The following is a 26,211-nucleotide window of genomic DNA, read 5'->3' as shown; positions in this document are numbered from 1 at the left end:
CAATTTGTCATTATGCTCTTCTCTAGTCTTCTTAAGTTCCTCTATTGCTTTGTCTGTGTACCCCTTGGCTTGTTCTGCATTTTGCCTGATCTCCTTCCTGATCTCTTGATGAGTTCTGTATATTCATCTTTTGTGTTCTACCTCCAGTAATTCCAGGAAATTCTCTTCACCCAGAAGATTTCTCGATTCTTTGTTTTGGGAGCTTGCTGAAGCCATCATGATCTGTCCCTTTATGTGATTTTTTATTGACTGTTGTCTCCGAGCCATCAATAAGTTCTTGTATTTATTTATGTTTGCTTATTTTGTCCTACCTTCTTGGTTTTTTTGTTTGTTTTGTTTTGTTTTGTTTTGATATCCCAAATAGGCCACTCATGTGATCTAGTTTGATTATTTATGCCTTTGAAGCTCTAACGTCCTGTCACCAAGTAGTTAGAACTGTTACTAGGCATGTGAGCCCTGGAGTCTGTTTACTTTTCCTGTATGGATTCAGCTCAGGTGTCCAGGTAGTCGGACACCAAGTGTGTGGTGCAGGCTCTCACCTACAGTCCTAGATGGGCAGGGGTTATTGGTGTAGGCACAGGTAACTGGCTGCAGTAGGGGGTCATGTGCCAAGCAAGGCAGGGAGCTGAAAACTGTCCCTGAGTGTCTGTCAGGAAAATATGTCTGTATTCCCTTGAGCCATAGGTGGGTAGGTTTTGCAGCCAGACTATGGGCACGCAGTGCTGTTGGCTGTAAGGACTGGGAGGCACCACTTATTAGACCCCTGTCATGGGTGGCTAGCTGACATGGATGGAGGCACCAGTCCTCAGGCCCCTGATGTGGGTAGATGAGGACCCTGCTTAATAGGAAGAGCAATGTCAAATATCACAAATGTGACTCTCCACCATATAGCTGATACAGTCGAGGCTAGACCTCAGGTATATACCCTGATGTACTATGCTAATAAGGGCCTACACTGTTGAAATGGGCCCACACAGGTCTATGCAGGGGTGAAAGGCATTCAAAGTCTGCGAACCCCTTATGCCTGTGCCTAGGCAAAGGAGCTATTTCTGCCCTGAGTCCCTGGCTTAGGGGAGCTGGCAGTTTTTTTTTTTTCTCTTTGTTAATTTGTTCCCTCTCTAAGGCCAGAGAATGGCTCAGGGCGCAGGATAGGTCCTACTTCCAGCCCAGGGAATATGGCAGTCTCTGAATCCAGCTCAGACTCAGTGCAGAGCAGGAAGTGGGCAGGTAAATGGGAGAGAGGCTTTTCCCAAAGGGGTTTTTTGGATCTGCATGGTACTTTACACACATATACTTATCTTTTGCCAATTGAGAGCTGCTTTTCACTGATTCTGGAGTTGTGAGTGGACCCTCTGCCGCTCAGTCTCTCCCGATGTGGAAAACATCCCTAACGCTGCTGCTTGCCTCACCATGTTCACACCAGTGGATCCAGACTGCAGGATGCCGGTTCCTACCAGGTCAGGTCTGGCAACTCCTCGCTCCTGCTGAACTGTCTCTCCCTCCCCCTGCTACTCAGTCTGATTTTCAACTTTGCCTTTGATATTCAGAGCTCCTAGGTTGTCATATATAATTTATTCACTTGTTTTGGGGGGTCTTTGTCGTAAGAGGGATGACAGGAAGCATCTGACTACACCATCTTGGCCCCACCTCAGAATGTCTAAGAATTTTTGAAAACTGATAGATGATATTAACCAATGGATTCCAGAACCCCAATGAGTCTTAAGCAGGAAAAATAAAAAGAGATATACATATCAAGTAGCATAATTAGATAGACACATTATTGTGTGACTGTTGAACACCAAAGACAAAGAGAAAACTTAGAAAATATTTTTAAAGAAGATTACCTTCCATGAAGCAACCCAGAAGACAACTGACAACACATCATGCCCAGCAAAAGTATCTTTCAAGAACAACGGTGAAATAAAGACATGATAAACCTAGTAAAGTTGCCATCAGAAGACCTCCATTAAAAGAAATTCTAAAGGATATATTGCAAAGAAAAGGAGATTGGCTCCACACAGAAGTTCTGAGTTGAAAGAGTAAAAGACAGTGGTAAATATGTAGAGAAACTTAAATAAACTGTATAAAATAGCAATAACCTTGTCTTAGAGCTTTAAAAGGGGGTAGGGAATAAAATACACAACAATAGTAGCATATCAATTGGGAGTAAGATATAGTTCAAGTTTTCTAAGGTCCTTATACTGTTCAAAGATGTGTAAAGGAACTAAAAAATTTTAGATTTTGATGTTAAGGATGCATGTTGTAATTTCTAGGGTAATCACTAAAATTACAAAAAGTTTAACTCTCAAACCTGTAGAGATAAAAAATGGAATGAGAAAAATATTCAAGAAGGCAAGAAAAATGGGAAAAAAGAAACAGAATAGGTAGATAGAAAGGAGAAAAAAAAAGAAGATTGAAAAAATTAATCCCTGTATTAGTAATTCAATGAAATGCAAATAGATTAAACACTACAGTTAAATGACACAGTAAGAATGTATTTTAAAAATCTACCTATAGGCTGTTTACAAGGGATAAATCAAATCAAAGGGTACAAAAATATTAAAAGGAAAAGGATGGAAAAATATATGTTAGGTCTTCTTCACCAAAAGGAATCTGGGGTAATTATAATAGGAAACAAAATTGCTTTTAAGTTAAAAAGCATTGTTAGAAACAGCTTATTTCAAAATGGTAAAGGATTAAATTCACCAGAAAAATGTCACAATTTAAAATTTGTTTATGCCTAATAAATGGCCTCAAAATATTTGAAGCAAAAATTGATACCTACAAGATAAAACAGCAGTCCACAATCATTATGAAATATTTTAACACCTTTCTTATTAATTAATAGAACAAATGGATAAAAAAATAGTGAGGATCTATAAGATTTGAATGACCCAATTAATAAGCTTAACACAATGAACATACAAAACCCACTTCACCCAACAACTGCAAGATATACCTGCTTTTCAAATGTTCATGGAATATGTATAAAATGGGATCATCTGCAGGCCATAAAACAAGTCTCAAAAAATTAAAAGAATTTGTCTTAGGTTGAGTTGTCTAGAGAAGCAAAACCAGTAAAGCGTATGAATATATGTATACAGAGAGAGATTTATATCAAGAAAACAGCTCACACAATCATAGAGGCTGAAACATCCCAAGTCACTGGTTCAGGATAGAGGCTTCTCTTGATTGACGTAGCCACAGGGGCTGGCAAACTCAAGATTGGCAGGTTGGAGAGCAGGGCTCTTGCTCACAGGCTGTAAAGATCGACAGATCCCAAGATTGGCAGGTAAGCTGCTAATTCAAGTTCCAAGAACCAGAGGTCAGACGAATAGGAGGCAGCTGCAGGATCCAGAGAGGGCAAAAGCAAGAACATCTACTTATATTCAGATGCAGGCTACACGCCCAAGGAAACTCCCTTTCAACTGATTGGCTACTCACAACGGATCCCATCATGGGAGTGATTACGTATAAACACTGAGAATCATGGCCCAGCACAATCTTAACCCACTTCACCCAACAACTGCAAGATATACCTTCTTTTCAAATATACATGGAATATTTATAAAAATTGATCATCTACAGGCCATAAAACAAGTCTCAAGAAATTAAAAGGGATTGAAATAACACAGACCATGTTTTGTAACACAGTGCAATGAAGCCATTAATCAATAACATTGCCCAAACTCCATATACTAGGAAATTACGAAACATACTCTTAAATAGTCCATGAGTCAAAGAAGAAATTATGATGAAAATTTAAAAATAATTTGAGTTGAAAGAGTATGAAAATAGTGATTGAGATGCAACGCAAGCAGCACTTAGAGGAAATTCGATAGCTTTAAATGCATATATTAGAAAAGAAAAAAATGCTGAGCTGAGCCTCTATACCAAGAATTTAGAAAAAGAACAGCAAAATAAAGGATATAACAAAGAGCAAAAATTAATAAAATAGAAAGCAAGCACATAATATAGAGGTACAATAATGGCAAGCGATAGTTCTTTGAAAAGATTTTTGAAATTGATAACTTCATGGGAAGACTGCTAAAGTGAAAAAAGAATAACTTTTAGAGAGAAAAAAAAAGACTGTGTTCAAGGATTGATCTTTGAGTGGAAAAATTTACAGTCAAGTAGGCAACCCATTCCAACATGAAATTTAGGAAGGCTCTCAGGACCACAAACTTTCTCTGTACCATATTTGGAAAGTAAAGCCTCTGGGTGCTATTGATTATATGGCAATATCTGAGTTTCTCAGTTAGATATATACTAAAAAAATATATATATATATATACTAGGCTGGCTGAAAGTCAGGAGTGGGGCATTGGAGTCGAGATGGTGCCATCCAGCCAAGTCTACACTATTATTGGCAGGTTAGGTGGCCCAGTCAGGATTTATTATAACCAAAACCAGGAGTTAAAACAGGACATCACTACAGATGCTGTAGATGCAAACGACAACAACAAAAAACTATTAGGAGTGCTTGCTTTGGCAGCACATATACTAAAATTGGAACAATACAGAGAAAATTAGCATGGCCCCTGTGTAAGGATGACACGCAAATCTGTGAAACATTCCATATTTTTTACTAAGTTCAAAGTTTTTTTACATATAAATAAAAACTATGTAAAAACCACTAAAAAAAAACTATTATGAACAGCATTTTGCCAATACATTTTAAAGTTTAGAAGAAATAGACAAATTTCCAAAAAAATAACTTACTAAAACTGATTCATTAAGGATTATAAAATATGAATAATTCTATAACTATGAGTAAAATTAAAACTAATTTTTAAATTTTGCCTACAAAGAAAACTCTAGGCCCAGACAGAGTCATTGGCAAGGCCTACCTGTCAGTCAAAGAACAAATAATTCCAGTCTTGTACAGACTCATACATAACCTTAATACTGGAACATGGCAAGGACAGAATGAGAAGGGAAAACCATAAGCCAGTTTTACCTGTGAACATATATGCAAAAATCTTAAGCACAGTATTAAAACCAAAAGTCTGTTGTCTTCGAGTTGATTCCAACTCACAGCCACCCTGGAGGACAGAATGGAAGTGCTGCGTAGGGTTTCCTAGGCTGTAATCTTTACGGGAGCAGACTGCCATGTCCTTCTCCAGAGGAGCAGCTGGTGGGTTCGAACTGCCAGCGTTTTGGTTCACAGCTGAGTGCTTAGCTATTGCACTACCAGGGCTCCTTAACACAATATTAACAAACCAAAATTAGCAGTATATAAACAAGATATAATATATTTTGTCTATGTTAGGGTTTGACTCTGGAATACAAGCTTGGTTTAACATTAGAAAATTCATCACATTAAGGAAATAAGTGAAAGATACTAACTTTTAAGAAAGAATATTAAAATTCTACTTTTTGTTAAGAAACTGAATTAAGAATCATTTTTTTTATTCCTCTTTGTGTCCCCCCCCCCCCCCCCCCCCGGTATTCTCCATTTTGATTAGGCTGATTTTCAGCCAGAAAGTACGATAAGCCTTATGAGCATGCCAACCAGAGGATGTGTGTGTCGCTTTTCACGGCAGAGAGCAGGCCCAGATTAGCACTATCCTCATTCACAGTCTGCCATTTATGGCAATTAAAAATGAGTGACTATCAAGAGCTTACTGAATACATGGCCCATTAATATGCCTTGTAAGAGAAAGACAAATTGATCCAAAATACAGTCTCTGCCTTCTATCCAAGGGAGACAAATCTTAAAAAAAAAAAAAAAATTTAAACTCATCTGGACTCATGTGGGTGTTACCCCTACTCCTAGCCGGTCTCAGGGGGTCTAAATGATCAAATTCTACCCTGTTCAAGTGAAACTCAATTAACACTTTTTTGCTCCATTGCCTCTTCATTTTAACACTCTTTCCCTAAACTCTCCTTTGAGTTCTTTAGCTCTGAATCACCCCTCTTATTTCCTTCTTATATCAAGTTTAAAGAAACCAAGATTATAAACTGCCAAATATTATTTTTAATTTTTTTTAAAAAGTTAAAGATGCCTGTTTCATCTGTGCTTTCATAATGAAATTATTAACTGCCAAAGAACAGGCACTTGGCCTTTGGTATTAAATTCAGTGAAGAATGGAACAATAGAATCTCAAGTTGGAGGAGAATTGTAAAGGCTGCTTATTCCAGCTGCCCCTTTGGTTGCCTCTGAAATACTTCCTGTTAAGTGTTCTCAAGCTTGCGCTTAAAAACATTAAGGATTGTCAAACCTACTTGTACACAGTGGGGCACTGAAAAATATCCACAAATGTTGATGCATTTCCTCATTTCTTTCTTTCTTGTCACCTATCAACAGTCTGGGTGGGGGGTAGATTTCAGAACACATCTTCTACTCTGTCCCCAGTGTTGCATTGAAATTCAGTACCTTGTCCCTAGATCAGACACACATGACATATATTCAAAGAGGATACTAATAGGCTCACTTCCTGAAGGTAGTCAAAGGCCAAAGAACTGACTTACATCCAGCCTTTGAGATAGTATTATTTACCTCCCCGTTAGTAGGACATGTGCTTTGAATTGCTTTTTGCCTTTTGTTTTCTCCCAGGAGAAGGATAGATAGGCTCTATTTATCTATCCTTTCCCGCCCAATTCTCCTTGTGACCACAGGCACAGATTTTAAGACAATTGGCCTGTGTTTGCAATGTAATTTGTGCTGAAGGAAGCTAGAGGCCCCCATGGGGATCAGGGTCCTGAATTTCATGCCAACCATTGACATTAATAAATGACTAAAGGCTCGTGTGGTGAATCTGTTGTGGGCTAAACGATTTACCACTGCTTCTGTTGATGTCATTATTTTATAGAAACAGTAATATTCTGTGAAAGGAAAGGCTGACACCTGGCAGCCAATTTGCTCAAATTCTCCCATGCTTCTTTCTCTCTGTGTAGTAGTTCTAAATTCAGAAAGGTAGCTGCTTCTAGTATTTTGAAAGGAGTATTTCTGTCTTGCCGCTGAGGGTAAAACAGGCAATGTTGTCTAAACAACCCACATGACTAAAGCGCTGGGACTATCATAAAATACTATTACTATGGGTCTCAGGATGCCCTAAACACCATGTATTATTATCTGCCTGTAATGTGATGAGAGGCCCAGCATTCAATGGAGGATGGAAAAGGAGCTGGAGATAAAACAAAACAGAGGAGCAGCTGTGGTGGTCTGATGAGTAAAGTATGCCTACTCTGCTTCCAAGTTGCCGCTGTTGCCGTTGGCCTTTGCAGATTTCCTCATAGCCCTGGCCACAAATTTTGGAAAGGCCAATTGTCCTCTAGAGATGAGAACTGACCAAGGAAATCGGAAAGCAAAGTCTATCAAACCCTATAACCAAAGACATTGACGTAGTAATGAAATAGCCCATACTCAGAGAAACCGTAACTTTGGCCCTGACCTAATTGACTATTTTATTGTCTTTATGACAAGATTTACAGCATGCTACGGCTGCTAACCAAAAGGTTAGCAGTTCAAATCCACCAGCCGTTCCTTGGAAACCCTATGGGGTCAGTTCTACTCTGTCCTATAGAATCGCTATGAGTTAGAATCAACTCGATGACGATGGGTTTTTTTGGTTTTATGACAAGATTAGGAGCCCTGGTAGTACAATGGTTAAGCACTCAACTGCTAACCAAAAGGTTGGCAGTTCGAACCCACCCAGCAGCTCCGTAAGAGAAAGACCTGGCAATCTGCTTCCATAAGAATTACAGCCTAGAAAACCCTACAGGGCAATTCTACTGTCACATGAGGTTGCTATGAGTCAAAATCGACTCAACAGCACACAACACACAACAACAACATGACAGTTTTAATATTAAATACAAAGCTTTTGGAAGAAATTTTAGGCACTGGTTAGGTGCCAAAGATTTTGTTTTTTAAGAATGAAAAATTGTAGTAGAAACTGGAAGAAAGTATATGTTTTCCCCCATATACATGTACAGATATATATATATGCTCCTCCCTGTAAAGTTGTCTGAAACGGACCCAAAGAAACAGAATTGTGATGTGTGACTAGATAATTGTTAACATTTGTTGATCATTTTCCATATGTGAGGGGTTGTCCTAAATGCTGTGCATATTTTAATCTTTTTTACTTTTCACAACACCCCTATGAAGTGCATGTTATTACCCATGTTTAAAGAAGAAGGAATTGAGGCTTACGTTAAACAACTTCCTTGAGGTCCTGTAGCTAGTAATGGTAACCCTTGATTTGACCCCAAGGGGTCTGATTACAAAACCCAGCCCTTAACCGCTCTGCTGTGCAAATGAGCAAGTTTCTAGAAAGTTAAGCTGAAAGAGGGTAAAATGTCCTCTTCTGAAAATGGTAAAAATAACTGTAGCTATTCATAGGCTGTGGTTAGGGCCAAATAAGATAACAAATGTAAAATGCTTAGAACAGTGCCAGGCCGCTAATGGGCTTTGAATAAATGTTAGCTTTATGATTTTTTTTTTTCTTTTTGATGGTTGCTAGTATCTTTAAAGTGAATTCTACGTGCTCCAAATTCTTTGGCTTGCCTTATTCTCCTGGGAGTCTTGGCGTGCTGGGAAGGTGGCACGGTGCCTCTCGTGAATGAGTACAGTAACTGCAGGCCTTGGAGCCGAACCTGGGTGGCACTTTGAAGATGGGATTAAAGCACTAGCGTGTAGCTGCCAAGTATCCAGCAGAGCAAGGATCTCAGTGATTGGCAGAATTTCTGTTTCAGCATTCTCCCTGAAAGCAGGGTTTTCCCAGTGCTGTATTTTATAAACTTGTCAAATTGCCACTTGTTTCCTGTGCTTTTCTGATAAAATAAATATCTGTGCTTTGCCATTTCCAAGCACTAGATATCCAGTTTTTTTTAAAAGTGCAGCTTCCTTCTTACCTCAGAGTTCCCTGTAGGAGTTGCAGTGGCAGAAATGATGGTCTCCTTTGATTCTGTGTGCACGGTGACCCCTGGGCTCTGGGAGGGCCTTGGCCTTTAGGACTTACAGGGATCCAGTGCATCAGTTTCCTAACTGGCCTAGGACTGCTCAGTGGCTATCTCGTCATCACTGCAAGTGAATGTCATTCCCCTCAGTAACCAAATTTAGGGGCAGTGGCGGTTCAGTGGTGGAATCTCACCTTCCATGAGGGAGACTCCGGTCCAATTCCCAGCCGATGTACCACATGCTCAGCCACCACGCATCTGTCACTGCTGTGTTGCTCTGATGAGGAACAGGCTCCAGCAGAGCTTCCAGATTAAGATGGAGGAGGAAGAAAGGCCTGGCGAGCTGCTTCTGAAAATCAGCCACTGAAAACCCTATGGATCCCAACAATCTGATCTGTAATCAACAATGGGGATGGCACAGGACCAGGTAGCCTTTTGTTCCATTTTACCTGAGGTCACCATAAATCCAGGGTTGACTCAACAATAGGTAACAACAACGGGAACAAAATTTAATGGAGAATCTTCAGTAAAAACAGCGTGCGTTCCCCAGTACAGGGAACCCTACCTGTTTATTATTCCCAGTTTAGACCAGTTGTTTTAGCTCTTTAGGAGCTATCATATGAGGCAGCAGGGCAGGAGAGAGGTTAAGTTACAGTTTGAAAAGGTAATAGAAACAAGGAAAGGACAAACCCCCAAATCCAAATAAGGACTCTCTGACCTTTGGTAACGTGTCCCGGTTGGCACCCCTGAACTTGGCGCTTCTACTGTATTTCCTTTGATTCACCCACCTGATCTAGCTCTGTCTGCCTTTACCTAAGGTGAACTTGTTCAGCATTTATTTTTCCTAGTTTTTCAATTGTGGAAATATAGGCAAAAATAAGAATAAAGTTTTTTGGGGGGGGGTCTGGCAGCTTCACTATTTTTTTTAGCATACTATTTACTTCTGTCTTTAATGTAAAAGCTGGGGGGAGTGGGGAACATATCTATACATGTTATGGACAGGGGCAGATGATCCAAAGGCAAGGTAAGCACAGTGCTTACCTTGCTTACTAGATCATCTGTGGTAAACAATTTCACTTTTTTTTTTTTTTTTTTTTTTACCACATCAGAGATTTTGCTTCTGGTATGGCTGGCATCTGTCTCTCTCCCAACCCCACAGCACTCTCCTACAGTATCAAAGCCTCTTTTCAAATTTACAATCCTTGACGGGGCGGATGACCCAAAAACCCATATGAAAATTGTTCACTACGGATTAGTAAGTAAGTACAGGTAAGGCTGTGCTTATCTTGCTTATTGGATAATCCGCCCCTGGTTATGGATTGGAGCCCTAGTGGCTCAGTGGTTCAGAGCTACGGCTGCTACCCAAAAGTTCAGCAGTTCGAATCTACCAGCCGCTCCTTGGAAACCCTATAAGGTAGTTCTACTCTGTGCTATAGGGTTATGTGTCGGAATCACCTCGACAGCAATGGGTGGGTTATGGATTGAATTGTATCGTTCAAAAAGATATAATTGAAATCCTAACACCTGCACCAGTAAATGTGACCTGTTTGGGGAGATAGAAATTTTTCTTTGCAGATATTATTAGTTAAGTTAATGAAGTCCTACCGGAGTAGGATAGGTCCTAATCCCTTCTGAGGTCTTAGAAAAGGACAGACACAGAAAGAGTGTGGCACATGGAGAAGACAGATGCCAAGTGATGATAGAGACAGATGTGTCTCTAACCAGCGAAGACACACCAAGGATTGCCAGCAGCCACCAGAAGCCAGGAGGGCAGCAGGGAACAGTTCCTCTCTCAAAGCCCCCAGAAGAAATCAACGGGCTGAGACTCTGATTTGTACATCTAACCTCTAAAAGCAGTGATCAAATAAATAAAATTAATTTCCATTCTTAAAAGTCACCTACTTTGTGGCATTTTGCTAGGGCAGTCTGTGTGTATGTTCATTTGCAATTAACTTATAGCATGATTTCATATTGTGAAAATTAACAAAATTTGACAAAGGATCAGAATACTGACAGGGAATTTCTCAATAAGAGTGTTGTAGGCAAGTAACTTTTTCTGAATATTTTTCTATGAAAGAATTGTAGCGCTGTTGCTACACTCTTCCTTTAACAGACCAAGAACAATGTCTGGCAATGACTCTGGATGTTGAATAGTAATAATATTCTGGACATGTGGTTGATCATAGTGTAAAAAAGGAAATAGAACAACAGCAACAACAACAAAAAAATCAGATGTTATCATTTGAAAGAATGTGAAAATCTAACCAAAATTAAACTCTGACATTTCACTCATGTGTTTGACAAATATTTTCAGTTTTCCCTCTTCGGGACACATGGTAAGATTGCATGGCCTGGATCTCCTCATGGTTTGATCAGGCCGTAGGACAAGGTGTGGCCAATGAGTTATGAGCAGTGTGAGTCACTTCTGTGCCACAGCAGTTAGTTGCCACCGTGGTACCCTCCAGAGCACTTTTCCTGTTAGCACAACAACTGATGACCCTGAGTGACCACCATGAACGGAGCCGTCAGCTGATCTTCAAGCTGTAGTGTGAGGAGGAAAGAGACTGTAGTGTGAGGAGGAAAGAGCCATTGAGATTTGGGGGCTTTTTGTTACTGCACCATAACCTAGCTCATCTTAATCAATGGGACTATATTAGTGAACTACAAGTATTATCTCCCAATAGACAATGGAATAATGGTAAGCTTATATGGGGGAAAAGCCAAAACTGAACCCATTGCCTTTGTGTCAATTCCTACAGTGACCCTATAGGACAGGGTAGAACTGACCCCATAGGGTTCCCAGGCTGTAAATCTTTACAGAAGCAGACTGCCACATCTTTCTTCTGTGGAGAGGCTAGGGGGCTTAACCCCCAATCTTTCATTTAGCACCAAGTACTTACCGAACACATAAATGCTGTGCCACCAGGGCTCCCTACTAGTACCTAAAAGTGACTTTGTCAGTTGTGTAAAGAGATTATTTCTTCATACTATTCCTGAGGGAAAAAAATGACTTAAGAATTTTCAATTTGTCCAGCTTAGTTATTGTAGAAAACAATCTTGTGCATATGGTAAGTAAAAGAAGGAAAAATCACTCCATGGCTCAAGTGCCTCATACACTTTGCTGAGTGACCAGTATGGACAGTTGTAGTGGCTGTTATCATATGTAGACTGACCAAAGTTAAGAATTCTAGGGGTGACTCTCCAGGCCAGACAGAATATTTAAGGGACCTTTAATAGGATGTCAATTCTATATGGGTTTTAAAATGCCCATGAATATCTGTGAGATCACTTAATGTCTAATTATTATTAGGCAATATGTTTTTGTAAGCCTGCAAATAAAAAGAAAACTTCACATTTGGATAGTAATGACGGAAGGACCATGTAGAAAAATGTTTAAACTTTATAATCTTTATTTTTTTTCATTTTCACAATTACCTTTTGTGGTAATTACTATTATTCTTCTCATTTTACCAGTTTGTCCAAGATGATGTAGTTGCTAGGGCACAGCTGGGACCCAAACACAGAAAGCCTAAAGCCAAAGCTAGTGCTCATGACCCCAGGCTTTTTACTTCCTGTGTGAATGTGATAAGAGTGCTATAAGAATTCGTGTATTCGTTTTCTAGGGTTTCCATAACAAATTACCACAAATTTAGGGGCTTAAAGCAAGAGAAATCTATTCTGTCACAGTTCAGAGGGCCAGAAGTCTAAATTAAGGTGTCGGCAGGGCTACGCTCCCTCTGAAGGTTCTAGGGAGAATTCTCCCTGCCCTCTTTCAGCCTCGGGGGACTCCTGGAGTTCCTTGGTTTGTAGCAGCTTGACTCCAATCTCCGCCACTGTCTCCACGTGGTCTTCTTCCCTGTGTGTATCTTTGTGTGTCCTCTCCGCTTCTTATAAAGACACCAGTCATTGGGCTTAGGGTCCACCCTAATCCAGTATGAATTTAGCTTGACTAATTACATCTGAAAAGACCCTATTTCCAAATAAGGTCACATTCTGAGGTTCCAGGTGGACATGAATTTGGAGGGGGCATTATTCAACCCACTGAAGGTCCCCAAGTAGCACAGTTTGCGCATGACTGCTAACCTAAAGGTTGGCAGTTCAAACTCACCCAGCTATGTGGCAGAAGGAAGTCCTGGAGATCTACTTCAGTAAAGATTACAGTCAAGAAAACCCTATGGAGCAGCTCTACTCTATAACACATAGGGTTGCCATGAGTTGGCATCAACTCAACAGCAATTGGTTTGGTTTTTGTGGGGCTTTTTTTTTTTTTTTTTTTTTTTTTTGGTATTCAACTTACTAGAGCTTATACCAAAGGTTTTGTCATTTGTTTAAGAGCTTAGGGAGACTGAGACCTGAGCCAGGCAAAGAATGTGGAAAAGAGCATTTCAAGCACAGGAATAACAAGTGAAGGCCTGGTCCTTAAAAGTACTTGTCATGTTAGAGATGCTGAAAGAAGGCCATCCTGGCTAGAACCTAGTGAGTAAGAGAGACAGAACAGTTATGGTGTCCACATTAAGAAAAGAACAACCATGCTTTTTTTTTTTTTTTTTTTTATCTCCCAGAGATGAGCAGGTTTTTATGAAGAGATGTGTTACAAGAGAATTCATGAGACCACTGACCCAATGTGCAGATACCAAGCAAAACTTAAATCGTACTGGAATTACATACTTAATATATCTCTCACTTAATATATTTTTAAAAGAGAAATATTAAGCAGAACTAGGAGATTTTTAACCTGGTGGTATATTTATAAACTTTCTTCTAGTGAAGAATAATTTGGGAAATAGCTTTCCTGTTAATGCACAATACAGATTCTGGAGAAGATAAAAGAACTCTTTCCTCACTTTTCACCACCAAAAACCAAGTCCATTGCCACCCAGTCAATTCCAACTCATAACAACCCTATAGGACTGAGTAGAACTGCCCCATAGAGTTTCCAAGGAGAGCCTAGTGGATTTGAACTGCCAACCTTTTGGTTATCAGCCGAGCTCTTAACAACTGTGCCACCAGGGTTTCCACCTTTCACCACAGATTTAATAAAAGAGATATTTGAAACCCATGAGCCCCATCTCCCGCTGCCTCCCATTGCTGCTGCAGGAAAAAAAAAAAAAATTTTTTTTTGAATGCTTCAGAAAAGTCATAGAACCAATTCTACCCTTCCACCAGACAGTGAGTTCTTAAAGCAGGAATTTTGTCTTGGCTTTGAATTGATACTTCTGCTATCTCTGATAGTATCAAGTACTTAGTGAGTAGTCAAGATCTGTTGGGAGTCAATCACAAAAGGACAAATATTGTATGACCTCACTTACATTAAAAAAAAAAAAAAAGGCAAACGTACAGACACCAAAGTTTCTTAGTTGTTATCAGGAGTGGGAGGGAGGGGGGAAGGGGAGCTATTGTTTATGGAGTACTGAGTTTCAGTTTACAGTGATAGAAAAATCACATTGATTAAGGGTAGGGTTATACAACCGATTATTGTAATTGCTGTCATTAAGTTGTATACATGTAAAAAGTTGAATTAGCAAAAGTGATATAATAAACGTATTTACAACAATGACAAAAAAGCAGTCTTACATATAACCGCATAGGATTTGGTTCCTTGGTTTAGAGGTTTAGCGTCATGGTTTCATGGGACATCCCAGTTAATTGGCCTGTAATGTGTTGAGTGCTTCTGTTCTACCTCCTAGTTTGTTGCATAGTGCCTGGGGTCTTGAAAGCTTGCAAGTGGCCATCTAAGTCACAGCAGTTGGCTTCTCTTCACCTGGAACAACAGAGGAAAAATGAGTCAGGAATAAGAGGAGGAAATGGAATGTGTGGCTAAATGCCTCCATGAACAACTGCCCCCTTTGCCATCAGATCAGAAGAACTGGATGATGCCCAGCTACCATTGCTGGATATTTTGATCAAAGAGTCTATAGGAGAATCTTTGATCAAAAGGGGGGAAATGTAGGACAGAATTTCAAATTTTAATGGACTTCCAGACTTTCTGGAGCCATGGAACCTGGATAGACCCTTGAAACTGTTGCCTTGAGATAGTCTTTAAATCTTAAACCAAAAATATCCTCTGAAGTCTTTTTTTGTGTGTGTGTGCTTTAGATGAGAGTTTACGGAGCAATTAATACCCATATTGTTTTGTGACATTGGTTACCAACCCCGTGACATGTCATCACTCCTCCCTTCTCAACCTTTTTGGGAACAACCCATTTCCATTTGTCCAGCTTTCCCATCCTCTTCTGCCTTCTCGTCCTTGCCCTTGGGCTGGTGTGCCCCTTTTGTCTGGTATACATGGTTGAGCTATGTGTATTATCGTTTGTTTTATGGCTCTGTCTAATCTTTGGCTGAAGGGTGAACCTCAGGAGTGACTTCAGTACTGAGTTAAAGACTAGATAGGAACCTTAGGGGGCAGTGAGTTTATGTTAATGGGGAAGGAACAACTCAGAAAAGGAGGGTAAGAATGGTTGCACAAATAGAAGAATGTAATCAATGTCACTGGATTGTACATGTAGAAATGGTTGAATCAGTGTATGTTTGCAGCATATATTCTCAACAACAACATGAATAAGTAAATAAAATTTTAAAAAAGAAAAGAAGATCTGTTGGAGGGCAGGCGGAAGGGGTTGGGGGAGGGAGAAACAGAGCGGAAAAAGAAAAAAGGGAATATCTTCAGCTTTCTTTCCTGAAGCACTGGAACCACTTTGAGGTTAGCAAAGGAGTAAACAGAGGATGGCAAGAGGCTGAGTATGAGCCTAAAACCATTAGGTGCCATCATGCCTCAAAGAGCAAAACCAAGATGGTTACCAGACCTACATTTTTGAAGTTTTTCAGTGAAATCATCCTAATTAAATGACTTAGATTTTTGCCTCAGGAATGTTGGTGTTTATCCAGGAAAATCTGATGTGAAGACAGACTGAGAGAGGGTAATTTAATACAGCCTACTCCCCTTTTTTATGAGTCGGAATCGACTCAATGGCACTGGGTTTTTTACTCCCCTTTTTATGGTCCATCTATGTGGATGCTAATATGATTGACTTGGCTCCTTAGCAGAGGATCTGTGTTGCTCAGCATCACTTCAGCAGAAATTGCTGTGGTAAGAGTATAAGGGCCTTTTGATCTTCCGGATGAATGTGGAGCTTGGCTAAACCAGTTGCATGCCTCTGCCAGAAACTGGGTTTGGGTCTGTTAATACAGCAAAATAAATTTCAAGTGAAGCTTCCTTCGTGTGTCTTATCCCAGGACTATTGTATTTTATTATCTGAAAATGAGGCTCCCTGTGTGCATAAAGAAAAAGTTTAAGTGTATAATTTATTTTGATCTTAAAAAGTAATTTCCATGTTGCTTTTCCAGGCTAAAAAGTGGAACTCTGGGCTACTACAACCATGGATAAATCAGTCATCCATTCAATAAATGTTTATTAATATGCGTGATATGTTACAGGCAGTGTGCAAGGTGCTGGGGATACTGTGGCAAAATAAAAGGCAAGGATCCAACCCTGTGTTTATTTGTCTTTTATATGAGATAGAGGTCATCCATGATTCAACCCAGTGTTGGAGGATCCGTTTTTCTACCTAACCTTAATCTGTCTTCTTGCCACGTGGAGCCGGAGCCAGGACTGAGAACGTGGGGCAGCTAGCCAGGTAACAGAGCACTCAGAGGAACAAGGGGAGGGAGGGATGGAATTTGCAGTCTCTCTTGAAGGAAGCAAAACTTCCCTTGCAATACCGTTGATAGACTTCAACTTTGAAATGAATTTTGAGCATTTGTAACAGAATGGAAGAATTGTCTGCTTCGATGCAAAGACATGTCACCTCAGCTATACAGTGTTGTGACAGCATTGGGTCAGACTGACTGAGGAAGATGAGCAAAGCACGGACAGTAGACGGAAACATCTGAAGTGCTTGATTAAATTCACCAAGACCTAATATGGGGAGATTGGACATTCATGTCAGAACTTCACATCATTTATAGCTTCCTATATGGAATTATACTGAAGAAAATTGTAATCTCTGTATGTCCACATTTTATAGCACAAATTTAATCACTTTAATGAGTTCTCTTGTCTGTCATTAAAAGTCATGTATTAATGTTCCACCAGAATGAAAACTCCGTGAGCCGGGACCACAGCCACATTTATAATCCTCACGGCAGTATCCTCAGTACCTGGCTATGTGTAGATCTTTGTCTTGTTTTCTGGCTGCCCTGAACCTTTTAAACACCCTTTCTATGTTTGGAAAGCTTCTCACCTTACAAATTCTACCTTCCCAAAGTAAGGGCCAGAAAACTAAATTTCTCAGCCTTCCTTGTAGCTAGGGCAAAGGCATGTGAGTCAGGCTCCACCAATCAGATGAACCTACAAGGGCTTCTGTTTGGAAGTGGGCAACATGTGGAAGCAGGCTTTACCTCCAATTCAGAAAAACTAGATTTTTCTAGCAAGGCTGACCACCGAGCATCCAGCTTTCTCTTCCAGTTAGCTTCCCATGAGCATTTCCCACCCCTCTCCAGGTGGCTGAGTTAGGTACCTCTCCTCTAGGTATCCTATTTCTGTGTACTTTCCCATTGCATTGTAATTATTAGTAATTTTTATTAAATTCTAGTCTGCTTTAATAATCAAGGTAATAGTAGCTGTTCTTACAAACAAACCAACAATCTATGGTGAATCAAACATTCTAGAAGTTTCTTTCCTATAGTGAAGGAAATCAAAACAGGAGGTTCAGGATCAGCAGACAGCTTTCCTGCAAGAGGTGATTCAGGGAACAGACTTTTTCCATCTTGTGGCTCAGCTCTCCTTACTACATGTCTTCAAGGGTGCCATGCTCATCTGAACCAAGCCAGAAGGCCAAGGGCTTGGATGGTTTTGCAGAGTTTTTATGACCCAGACCAGGAAGTGATGATGATTACTTCTGTTCACATTCTATTGCCCAGAACTCAACCAAATGGCCACACCTAACTGGAAAATACAGTATAGCTTCCTCTAACTTTCTCCAGAGTAAATCAATACTAGAAAATCATGACCAAGTGCCACGTCTTAATTCTATCCTCTCTCTTGCTTCCTTCTTACTCAGTTGTAAAAAGAGATCACTAGGAAGAAGATTAATAATACAGTTCCTACCCTGTGTAAATCAGAGACAGATGTGTCTTTGATCTGGATTTCCTTTTCTTGCCTCTCCAGTGCTTTTTTTTTAAAAGCATTTCTGTTTGGGGGGTGTATATTCATTGGATAGTTATTTCTGAATGCTTTGCTAAAACTACTTTTATCTACAGACTCCGCATGTGTCAACTTGAGAAGGAAAGTGCTTAGAAGGCAGCCTGGGCACCATATGTGTTCTGACATGCTGGCACATGGAAGGGTTAAGCGGTTCCAAATCATTGCCTATTGACCACCCACAGGCTAACGAAGGAAATGTCTTTCTATTTTCCTGGACCTAGGTGCCTTGTCAGCGGCCAGGGAGAGCTGGGAATACGACTCAGGTGCCAGAGACCTCCAGAGCCCAGACTTGCAGAGCCAGCCTGCCCTGCAGAAGCTGCTGGAGTGCAGTGGGAATGCTCTGCCTCAGCGGGCTGCTCTCCACAAACTGCTCACACAGCCTCCGTGTTTTAGCAGCTCTGTGGGAGGAAGCTATCTGGAGCTGGCCAACACGGTGAGTACTTTTTGGTTTGTAGAATACATCTTTAAGCCTGTCTGTATTCCAATACAAGTATTTTTATTTTGGACTCCAGGGGACATATCCGATTATCGTCTTTTTCATTGAGCTGAACATTGTACCACTTCTAGCACTGCCAGTAATGTTAAGTGCTCCAAAGCTGCTAGTGTGACTAGGGACTTCACTCTCATCATTAAGGCCAGGTGGACTCCAAAACGATGTGTGATTACCAGTAAGTGAGTAACTTGTACAGAGTTAATTACTAAACTGGGTATCTACAAAGTCTATTCCTTAACTAGAATTCTTCTGTGGTACCAGATATTACGAATTAATAGGATATACTCCTTTCTGCTCCTTAATTTGGACTTTACTGGTTTAAAAAACAGAGAGAGGAAAATATTTCAATCATAATTTGATTATTGTTACAATATGTACACACTTGAAATTGTTATACCCTGTGTAGTAAAACCTGTGACAGCCAGAACGCAACGGGACTGCCTTCTTTTTCTGAGTCTTGCAAGCTTTCTGCCTTTGGTAAGGTGCAGTCTTACTACTTTTGTATCACTCATTTTAGTGGAAAATATTTGCATTTTCCTTTTCTCAGCACTTTCTGCCTTACACAGTTTACGGCTTTCGCAGGTTTTACTGTATGTCTATAAAATGCTTATGAAAAAACACATAAATAATTAAATGATTGTTCACTGGAACACACTGAATAAATATCTTAAAAGCTTTAGCTCCAATGTTTTGCACACTCACTTATGATGATCCCTAGGCAAGAAGTGGATCATAAATGCAGTGCAGGGACTGAAGTCTTGTGGCATTGATTATATCACTTATTCTAATTCTTACTGAATTGAAAATACAAAACTTAAAACTACCAGTTAAGTTTGCAGACTTTTAATAATTGTTCTTGTACCCTGTGGTAGAGTGCATTTTTTACTTCAGTTCTTCACCCCTTTCTATATATATCCTCACAATTTGTTGTATGGCTTTGGAGTCCTCCGATAAAGGTGGAGTGTATTTTTCTGTCAGACCTGCAAGAAATAACAAACGACTGTTGTTTTAACCATTGTGCTTAGGGTGGTTTGTTTCCATAGTAATAATGGACTTAGGGTTTTCTCACGGATGTCCATGGAGGCCAGCCTGAGAAATTTCCCTTCTAGGTGGCCCAAGAAAACAAATAGCTTCTGTAAACTGAACATTTGGACAATCTCTTTACTTCTATGATCACAGTAAAAATAACTTATGTTCCTTCTAAAACAAAGTCTGAACTGATAAAACGTAAGTTCTGTTTTTTTTTTTTTTTCTAAATAGCTATTAAGAGCAGTCCATGTCCAGCTAGAAGACAGAAGCACAGTAATTCACACAGGGAAAATTTAATGGAAAGAATTATTAACTAGCAGCAGGGATGATTTACTAAGGGGTAAAGAAAATTCTAAAGAATACAGAAATAGCACATATAGGGAACTGCCACTACTTCTAGGACTAAGTGTACCAAAGGAAGGAACGAATTTAAAAGAAATTCAAACCTCATTGGAGAGAGTGTGGCCCACTGGATGGTGGAGAAGTTCCCTGAGATGCTATAGGCCAAGGCTGGCAAGCAGGAAACGACCACCAGCTTGCTGGGATAACACCCTCGGGACATCTGCAAGATTCACTGGTGCCCAAGGGAGTACCAACAGAATTCACTAGGAAGCTGCTCGTTGCGGTGGTGGCAAAACCCTCTGAGATGTCCTTCACAGGGGTATCACTGAAGCTTACTAGAAGCGAGCACCACTGGGTGTCCTGCACACTGCTGTCCTCCACCTACCATAAGAACAAGCAAAGAAGAATTCAAGAGAACCAGGAAGAGAATTCTTCCTCCTTCAGGATCCCTTCAGCATCCTCTATTGACAAAGGAGAAATGTTAACAGGTTCTACCTTCAGTATCTCAAAGCAGGTCAAAGAAGGTAACTTTGGAGATGAGAGACAATAAATTGATAACTGACACAGGCATTTTTAGTATTGAGAAGCTTCTAGAAGCTTCTTACACAGGTTTTTTACCCTTCTAATCTTCCCTTTTCTCCTACTACCAAATATTTATCTTCTCTTTTTACCTAAGACAGTGGATACCATGGCTCTGAGGCTTAACACACTGTTTAAAACCCAAAGGCAGCAAGATGATATTATACATAGAAGCTGGTCACTGTCAGAGTTTAATCAGAGAAGCAGAACAGCTACGTGTGATAGATACAGAATAAGGGGTTTATTATGAGGATTAGCCTTACACAAATGTGGGAACTGGTGGAGCAGTCTATGCAGGTTGTTGCTTCTGCATCTAGTGTTGATTCTGAAGTTACTATAGCCCTGTCAGACCAGCAACTGAGAAGGAAAACTGGATGTAGATGATAGCAAAAACAAACTGGTACCCATGAGGACAAATTGGAACTCACTTCTGTCTCTTGGCCAGCCTGGATGCTGTGGGTGACCTGTAGGAGAAGCTGGCACCCTTCGTCACAGAGCTGCTCATGTACACAGCCCAGAACTCAGAGAAGCTGAAGGAGTAGATCTGGTGGGAGCTGGAGTTGCTCCATGCCCAGGTGCTGCCCCACACCAAGTAGGTAAGCCAGCAGACCAGGAACAGCATGTGTGAGCTGCTGCATGGCTTGGTACATTGTACCAGCTATCAGTACATAAAATGTATGATTTCTTCACTTCTACCTTCTAGATTTCGAACAGAATGTCTCTCGTGGCAATACAGAGCCATGCAGGGGAGAGAATTCTGGGAAACATTGTTCCAGCTTAGCTAAACTGATATAGTACCAAGCCACCACAGAGCTGCAATGAAACTGCCATTACAACTTGAACCTCATTCATAAAGCTATCAGCAAAGCAATATAAGCTACATTAGGAGTTTTGTAAAGAGAAGATGCAGTGGGAAAGCTGCAATGCCTGTTCTCTGATGGATTTTTCTCTCCATAGATGGGAATTACCAGGGAAGACTGCAAGTCTAAATTGTAATGTGACAGATTATGAGTAGCGACATACTTAAGCATTCTGAAACATTAAAAAATAACCACTCAATACATGGAAGGTCAGCTCAACTGGACTGGACCAAAAGCAAAGAAGTTTCCAGGATAAACTGAATGCTTCAAAGGTCAGCAGAGCAAGGGTGGGGGCTTGGGGACCATGGTTTAAGGGAACTTCTAAGTCAATTGGCAAAATAACTCTATTATGAAAACATTCTGCATCCCACTTTGAAATGTGGCGTCTGGGGTCTTAAATGCTAACAAGCGGCCATCTAAGATGCATCAATTGGTCTCAACCCACCTGGATCAAAGGAGAATGAAGAACACCAAGGTCACACGATAACTAAGAGCCCAAGAGACAGAAAGGGCCACATGAACCAGAGACCTACATCATCCTGAGACCAGAAGAACTAGTTGGTGCCCGGCCGCAATCGATGACTGCCCTGACAGGGAGCACAACAGAGAACCCCTGAGGGAGCAGGAGATCAGTGGGATGCAGACCCCAAATTCTCACGAAAGGACCATACTTAATGGTCTGACTGAGACTAGAGGAATCCCGGCTGTCATGGTCCCCAAACCTTCTGTTGGCCCAGGACAGGAACCATTCCCGAAGACAACTCATCAGACATGAAAGGGACTGGACAGTGGGTAGGAGAGAGATGCTGATGAAGAGTGAGCTAATTATATCAGGTGGACACTTGAGACTGTGTCGGCATCTCCTGTCTGGAGGGGGGATGGGAGGATAGAGAGAGTTGGAAGCTGGCAAAATTGTCACGAAAGGAGAGACTGGAAGGGCTGACTCATTAGGGGGAGAGCAAGTGGGAGTACGGAGTAAGGTGTATATAAACTTATATGTGACAGTCTGACTTGATTTATAAACGTTCACTTGAAGCTCAATAAAAGTTAATAAAAAATAAATAAATGAATAACCAAAGTTTATTATCTAGATACAGGACTGAAAGAGTCCTGAACAAAAATGTCAAGTTCTAGGTAGATTCTTTCAGACATGCTGCTTGTTTAACTTTAACCTTTTATTAATAAAAGTATTAATTAATTGATGTTGTTTAAAATTAATTATACCTTGAAAGTAGCCGCGGACAAGACATCAAATACTCCAACCACTACAGAAAGTTGGTGAGAAGTAAAAATCACCATTTGTCTCCCCCAGCTCCTAGCCCTGTCTTCCTTCATTTAAAACGTCTTCACCAATTTGTTATGTAGCTTGACTTTCTCTTAATATTAGAGAATTTTCCAATTCTCCTTTTGTAGTGTTAAGGTGCTATGATCTTTAAAGCAATTTGCCAAGTTCGGGATTCTGAGACAGAAACCTTTTGTCAAGAGGATGTATCCTGGTTTGGTAGTCAGGGCAAGGCTGCTTATTCTGCTAGCACCCCCTTCTAGGCATTGTGCAGAACTGAAAAAGAAGAAATTCTTTAGCACAGGACATGCTTATCACCCTTTAGAGTTTCAGGGAATTGAAACAATGCAAATAAAATACTGGATTATTGAGGAAGAGGCTAGGAAGGGCCTAGAATATCTTCTCCAGCTTTGTTCAAACAAACCAAAATAAGTTGATAAAAAAATTCAAAATCTTGAATTGTCACTTCCAAATGATTGAAACAGAAATAAAAGTAGGTAAATAAAATAAAACAAAACCCAATGCTGTCAAGTCAATTCTGACTCATACTGACCCTATAGGACAGAGTAGAACTGCCTCCATAGGGTTTCTAAGGAGTGGCTAGTGGATTCGAACTGCCAGTTTTTTGGTTAGCAGCTGAATGCTTAACCACTGCACCACCATGGCTCCGAATAAATAAATACACCTTGGTTACACACAGAGAAGAATATATTTGGCTTTGTGTTGTTAGTTGTCTAAAATACCAGCTATCTGTGAGGAAATGCCCTGTTTTACGTGAGTTTTTCCCTAACATTTCAAGTGATGACATTGTAAGCACAGCCTGTGTCATTTCCAGGCAGATAAAGAGTCATGTCTGCATTCTGCATTCTGCTGCACAGTGCTATCTTCCTGTAAAGTCCTTTGGACAATCTGGTTTCAAATTTTCCCATTTGAAAATTTACATTTTTGCTTATAGTTTTTTTGCAAAGTTAATTCACATTTTCAATGAGAGAAAAAAGATAGTTGTGAGTTGTACAATTAAAATGAAGTGAATTTAAAAACTGAAATGGCAGGTTTTGCTACTTTGTTTATCTAACAGCTATCACAAACTCCAAGCAACTTCTTTCCTTAGGCCGATTACAACATCTTGGCATTGGAAGTTGATTTACAATTGTGTCTACATCCGAACTCCCTGAGGGACCAAATTACTGGGCTAAGGGCTAGGGATCCTGGTCTCGGGGGAACATCTAGCTCAATTGGCATAACATAGTTTACAAAGAAAATGTTCTACATCCTACTTTGGTGAGTATCGTCTGGGGACTTAAAAGCTTGTGAGCAGTCATCTATCGTCTGGGGACTTAAAAGCTTGTGAGCAGTCATCTAAGATACTCCTCTTGTTCCAACCCGTATGGAGCAAGGGAGAATGAAGAAAACCAAAGACACAAGGGAAAGATTAGTCCAAAGGACTAATGGACCACAACTACCACAGCCTCCCTGCGTCTGCCAGTTTGTCATACTGTGGGGGCTTGTGTGTTGCTGTGATGCTAGAAGCTATACCATCGGTATTGAAATACCAGCAGAGTCACCCATGGCAGACATGTTTCAGTTGAGCTTCCAGACTAAGACAGACAAGAAGGACCCCGCAGTATACTTCTAAAAAGAATTATCCGGTGAAAACCTTATGAATAGCAGCAGAACATTGTCTGATATAGTGCCAGAAGATGAGCCCCTCAGATTGGAAGGCAGTCAAAATACAACTGGGGAAGAGCTGCCTCCTCAAAGTAGAGTTGACATTAATGATGTAGATGGAGTCAAGCTTCCGCGACCTTCATTTGCTGATGTGGCACGACTCAAAATAAGAAGAAACAACTGCAAATATCCACTAATAATCAGAACATGGAATGTACAAAGTATCATTCTAGGAAAATTGGAAATCGTCAAAAATGAAATGGAATGCATAAACATCAACATCCTAGGCATTAGTAACCTGAAATGGACAATCATATGGTCTATTATGCCAAGAATGACAAATTGGAAAGGAATGGCATTGCATTCATCGTCAAAAAGAACATTTCAAGATCTGTCCTGAAGTACAGCATTGTCAGTGATAGGATAATATACATACGCCTACAAGGAAGACCACTTAATATGACGATTATTCAAATTTATGCACCAACCACTAAGGCCAAAGATAAAGAAATTGAAGATATTTACCAACTTGTATACTCTGAAATTGATCAAACATGCATTCAGGATGCATTGATAATGACTGATGATTGGAATGTAAAAGTTGGAGACGAAGAAGAAGGATTAATAGTTGGAAAATGGTGATAGAAATGATGCCTGAGATAGCATGATAGAATTTTGCAAGACCATCGGCTTCTTCACTGCAAATACCTTTTCTCACCAGCATAAACAGCGATTAACACTTGGACCTCACCAGATGGAATACACAGGAATTAAATCGACTACATCTGTGGAAAGAGACCATAGAAAACTCACTATCAGTCAGAACAAGGCTGGGGCTAACTGTGGAACAGACCAATTGCTCATAGGCAAGTTCCAGTTGAAGCTGAAGAAAAGAAGAAGTCCACAAGAGCCAAAGTGAAGAATTGAGTACATCCTAGCTGAATTTAGAGACCATCCCAAGAATAGATTTGATGTGTTGAACACTAATGACTGAAGACCAGACGAGTTGTGGAATGACATCAAGGACATAATATAGGAAGAAAGCAAGAGATTATTAAAAAGACAGGAAAGAAAGAAAAGACCAAAATGGATGTCAGAAGAGACTCTGAAACTTGCTCTTAAACATAAAGTAGCTAAAGCAAAAGGAAGAAACAATGAAGTCAAAGACCTGAACAGAAGCTTTAAAGAAACAGCTCAAGAAGACAAAATAAAGTATTATAATGACATATGCAAAGACCTGGTAACATAATGGTTAAGTGCTATGGCTGCTAACCAACAGGTCGGCAGTTCAAATCCTCCAGGTGCTTCTTGGAAACTCTGTGGGGCAGTTCTACTCTGTCCTATAGGGTCGCTATGAGTCGGAATCGACTCAACAGCAGCGGGTTTGGTTTTTTGAGTGTGTGTGTGCAAGGACCTGGAGATAGAAACCCAAAAGGAAAGAACACACTCTGCATTTCTCAAGCTGAAAGAACTGAAGAAAAAATTCAAGCCTTGAGTTGCAATATTGAAGGATTCTACGGGGAAAATATTAAACGATGAAGAAAGCATCAAAAGAAAATGGAAGGAATACACGGAGTCACTATATCAAAAAGAACTGGTCGACTTTCAACCGTTTCAGGAGGTAGCATATGATCAGGAACCAATGGTACTGAAGGAAGAAGTCCAAGAGCCACTGAAGGCATTGGTAAAAAACAAAGCTTCGGGAACTGACAATACCAACTAAGACGTTTCAACAAACGGATGCAGCACTGGAAGTGCTCACTCATCCATGTCAAGAAATTTGGAAGATGGCTACCTGCCCAACCAACTGGAAGAGATTCATATTTATGCCTATTCCCAACCAAATGTG

The 26,211-nt window shown here is 40.3% G+C and overlaps 1 protein-coding gene and 1 non-coding gene across 2 annotated transcripts in view; both read left to right on the top strand.

Moving 5' to 3' along the window:
• Nucleotides 1-26,211, top strand: part of MCC (MCC regulator of WNT signaling pathway) — a 535,647-nt gene that overhangs the window by 131,605 nt on the left and 377,831 nt on the right. Inside the window, exon 3 of the mRNA XM_049872263.1 lies at nucleotides 18,331-18,542. Within this exon, the coding sequence (XP_049728220.1) occupies nucleotides 18,331-18,542 (212 nt within the window). The remainder of the gene's footprint in view (nucleotides 1-18,330; nucleotides 18,543-26,211) is intronic.
• LOC126070763 (U6 spliceosomal RNA) lies at nucleotides 4,480-4,586 on the top strand. Its single transcript, XR_007516285.1, has one exon. It is a non-coding gene; the product is annotated as a U6 spliceosomal RNA (small nuclear RNA).

This window comes from Elephas maximus, chromosome 2 (genome assembly GCF_024166365.1).
Source record: "Elephas maximus indicus isolate mEleMax1 chromosome 2, mEleMax1 primary haplotype, whole genome shotgun sequence".
Classification (NCBI taxonomy): domain Eukaryota; kingdom Metazoa; phylum Chordata; class Mammalia; order Proboscidea; family Elephantidae; genus Elephas; species Elephas maximus.
Note: the sequence above shows the minus strand (reverse complement) of the source record. Positions and strands in the feature narration are given on the sequence as shown.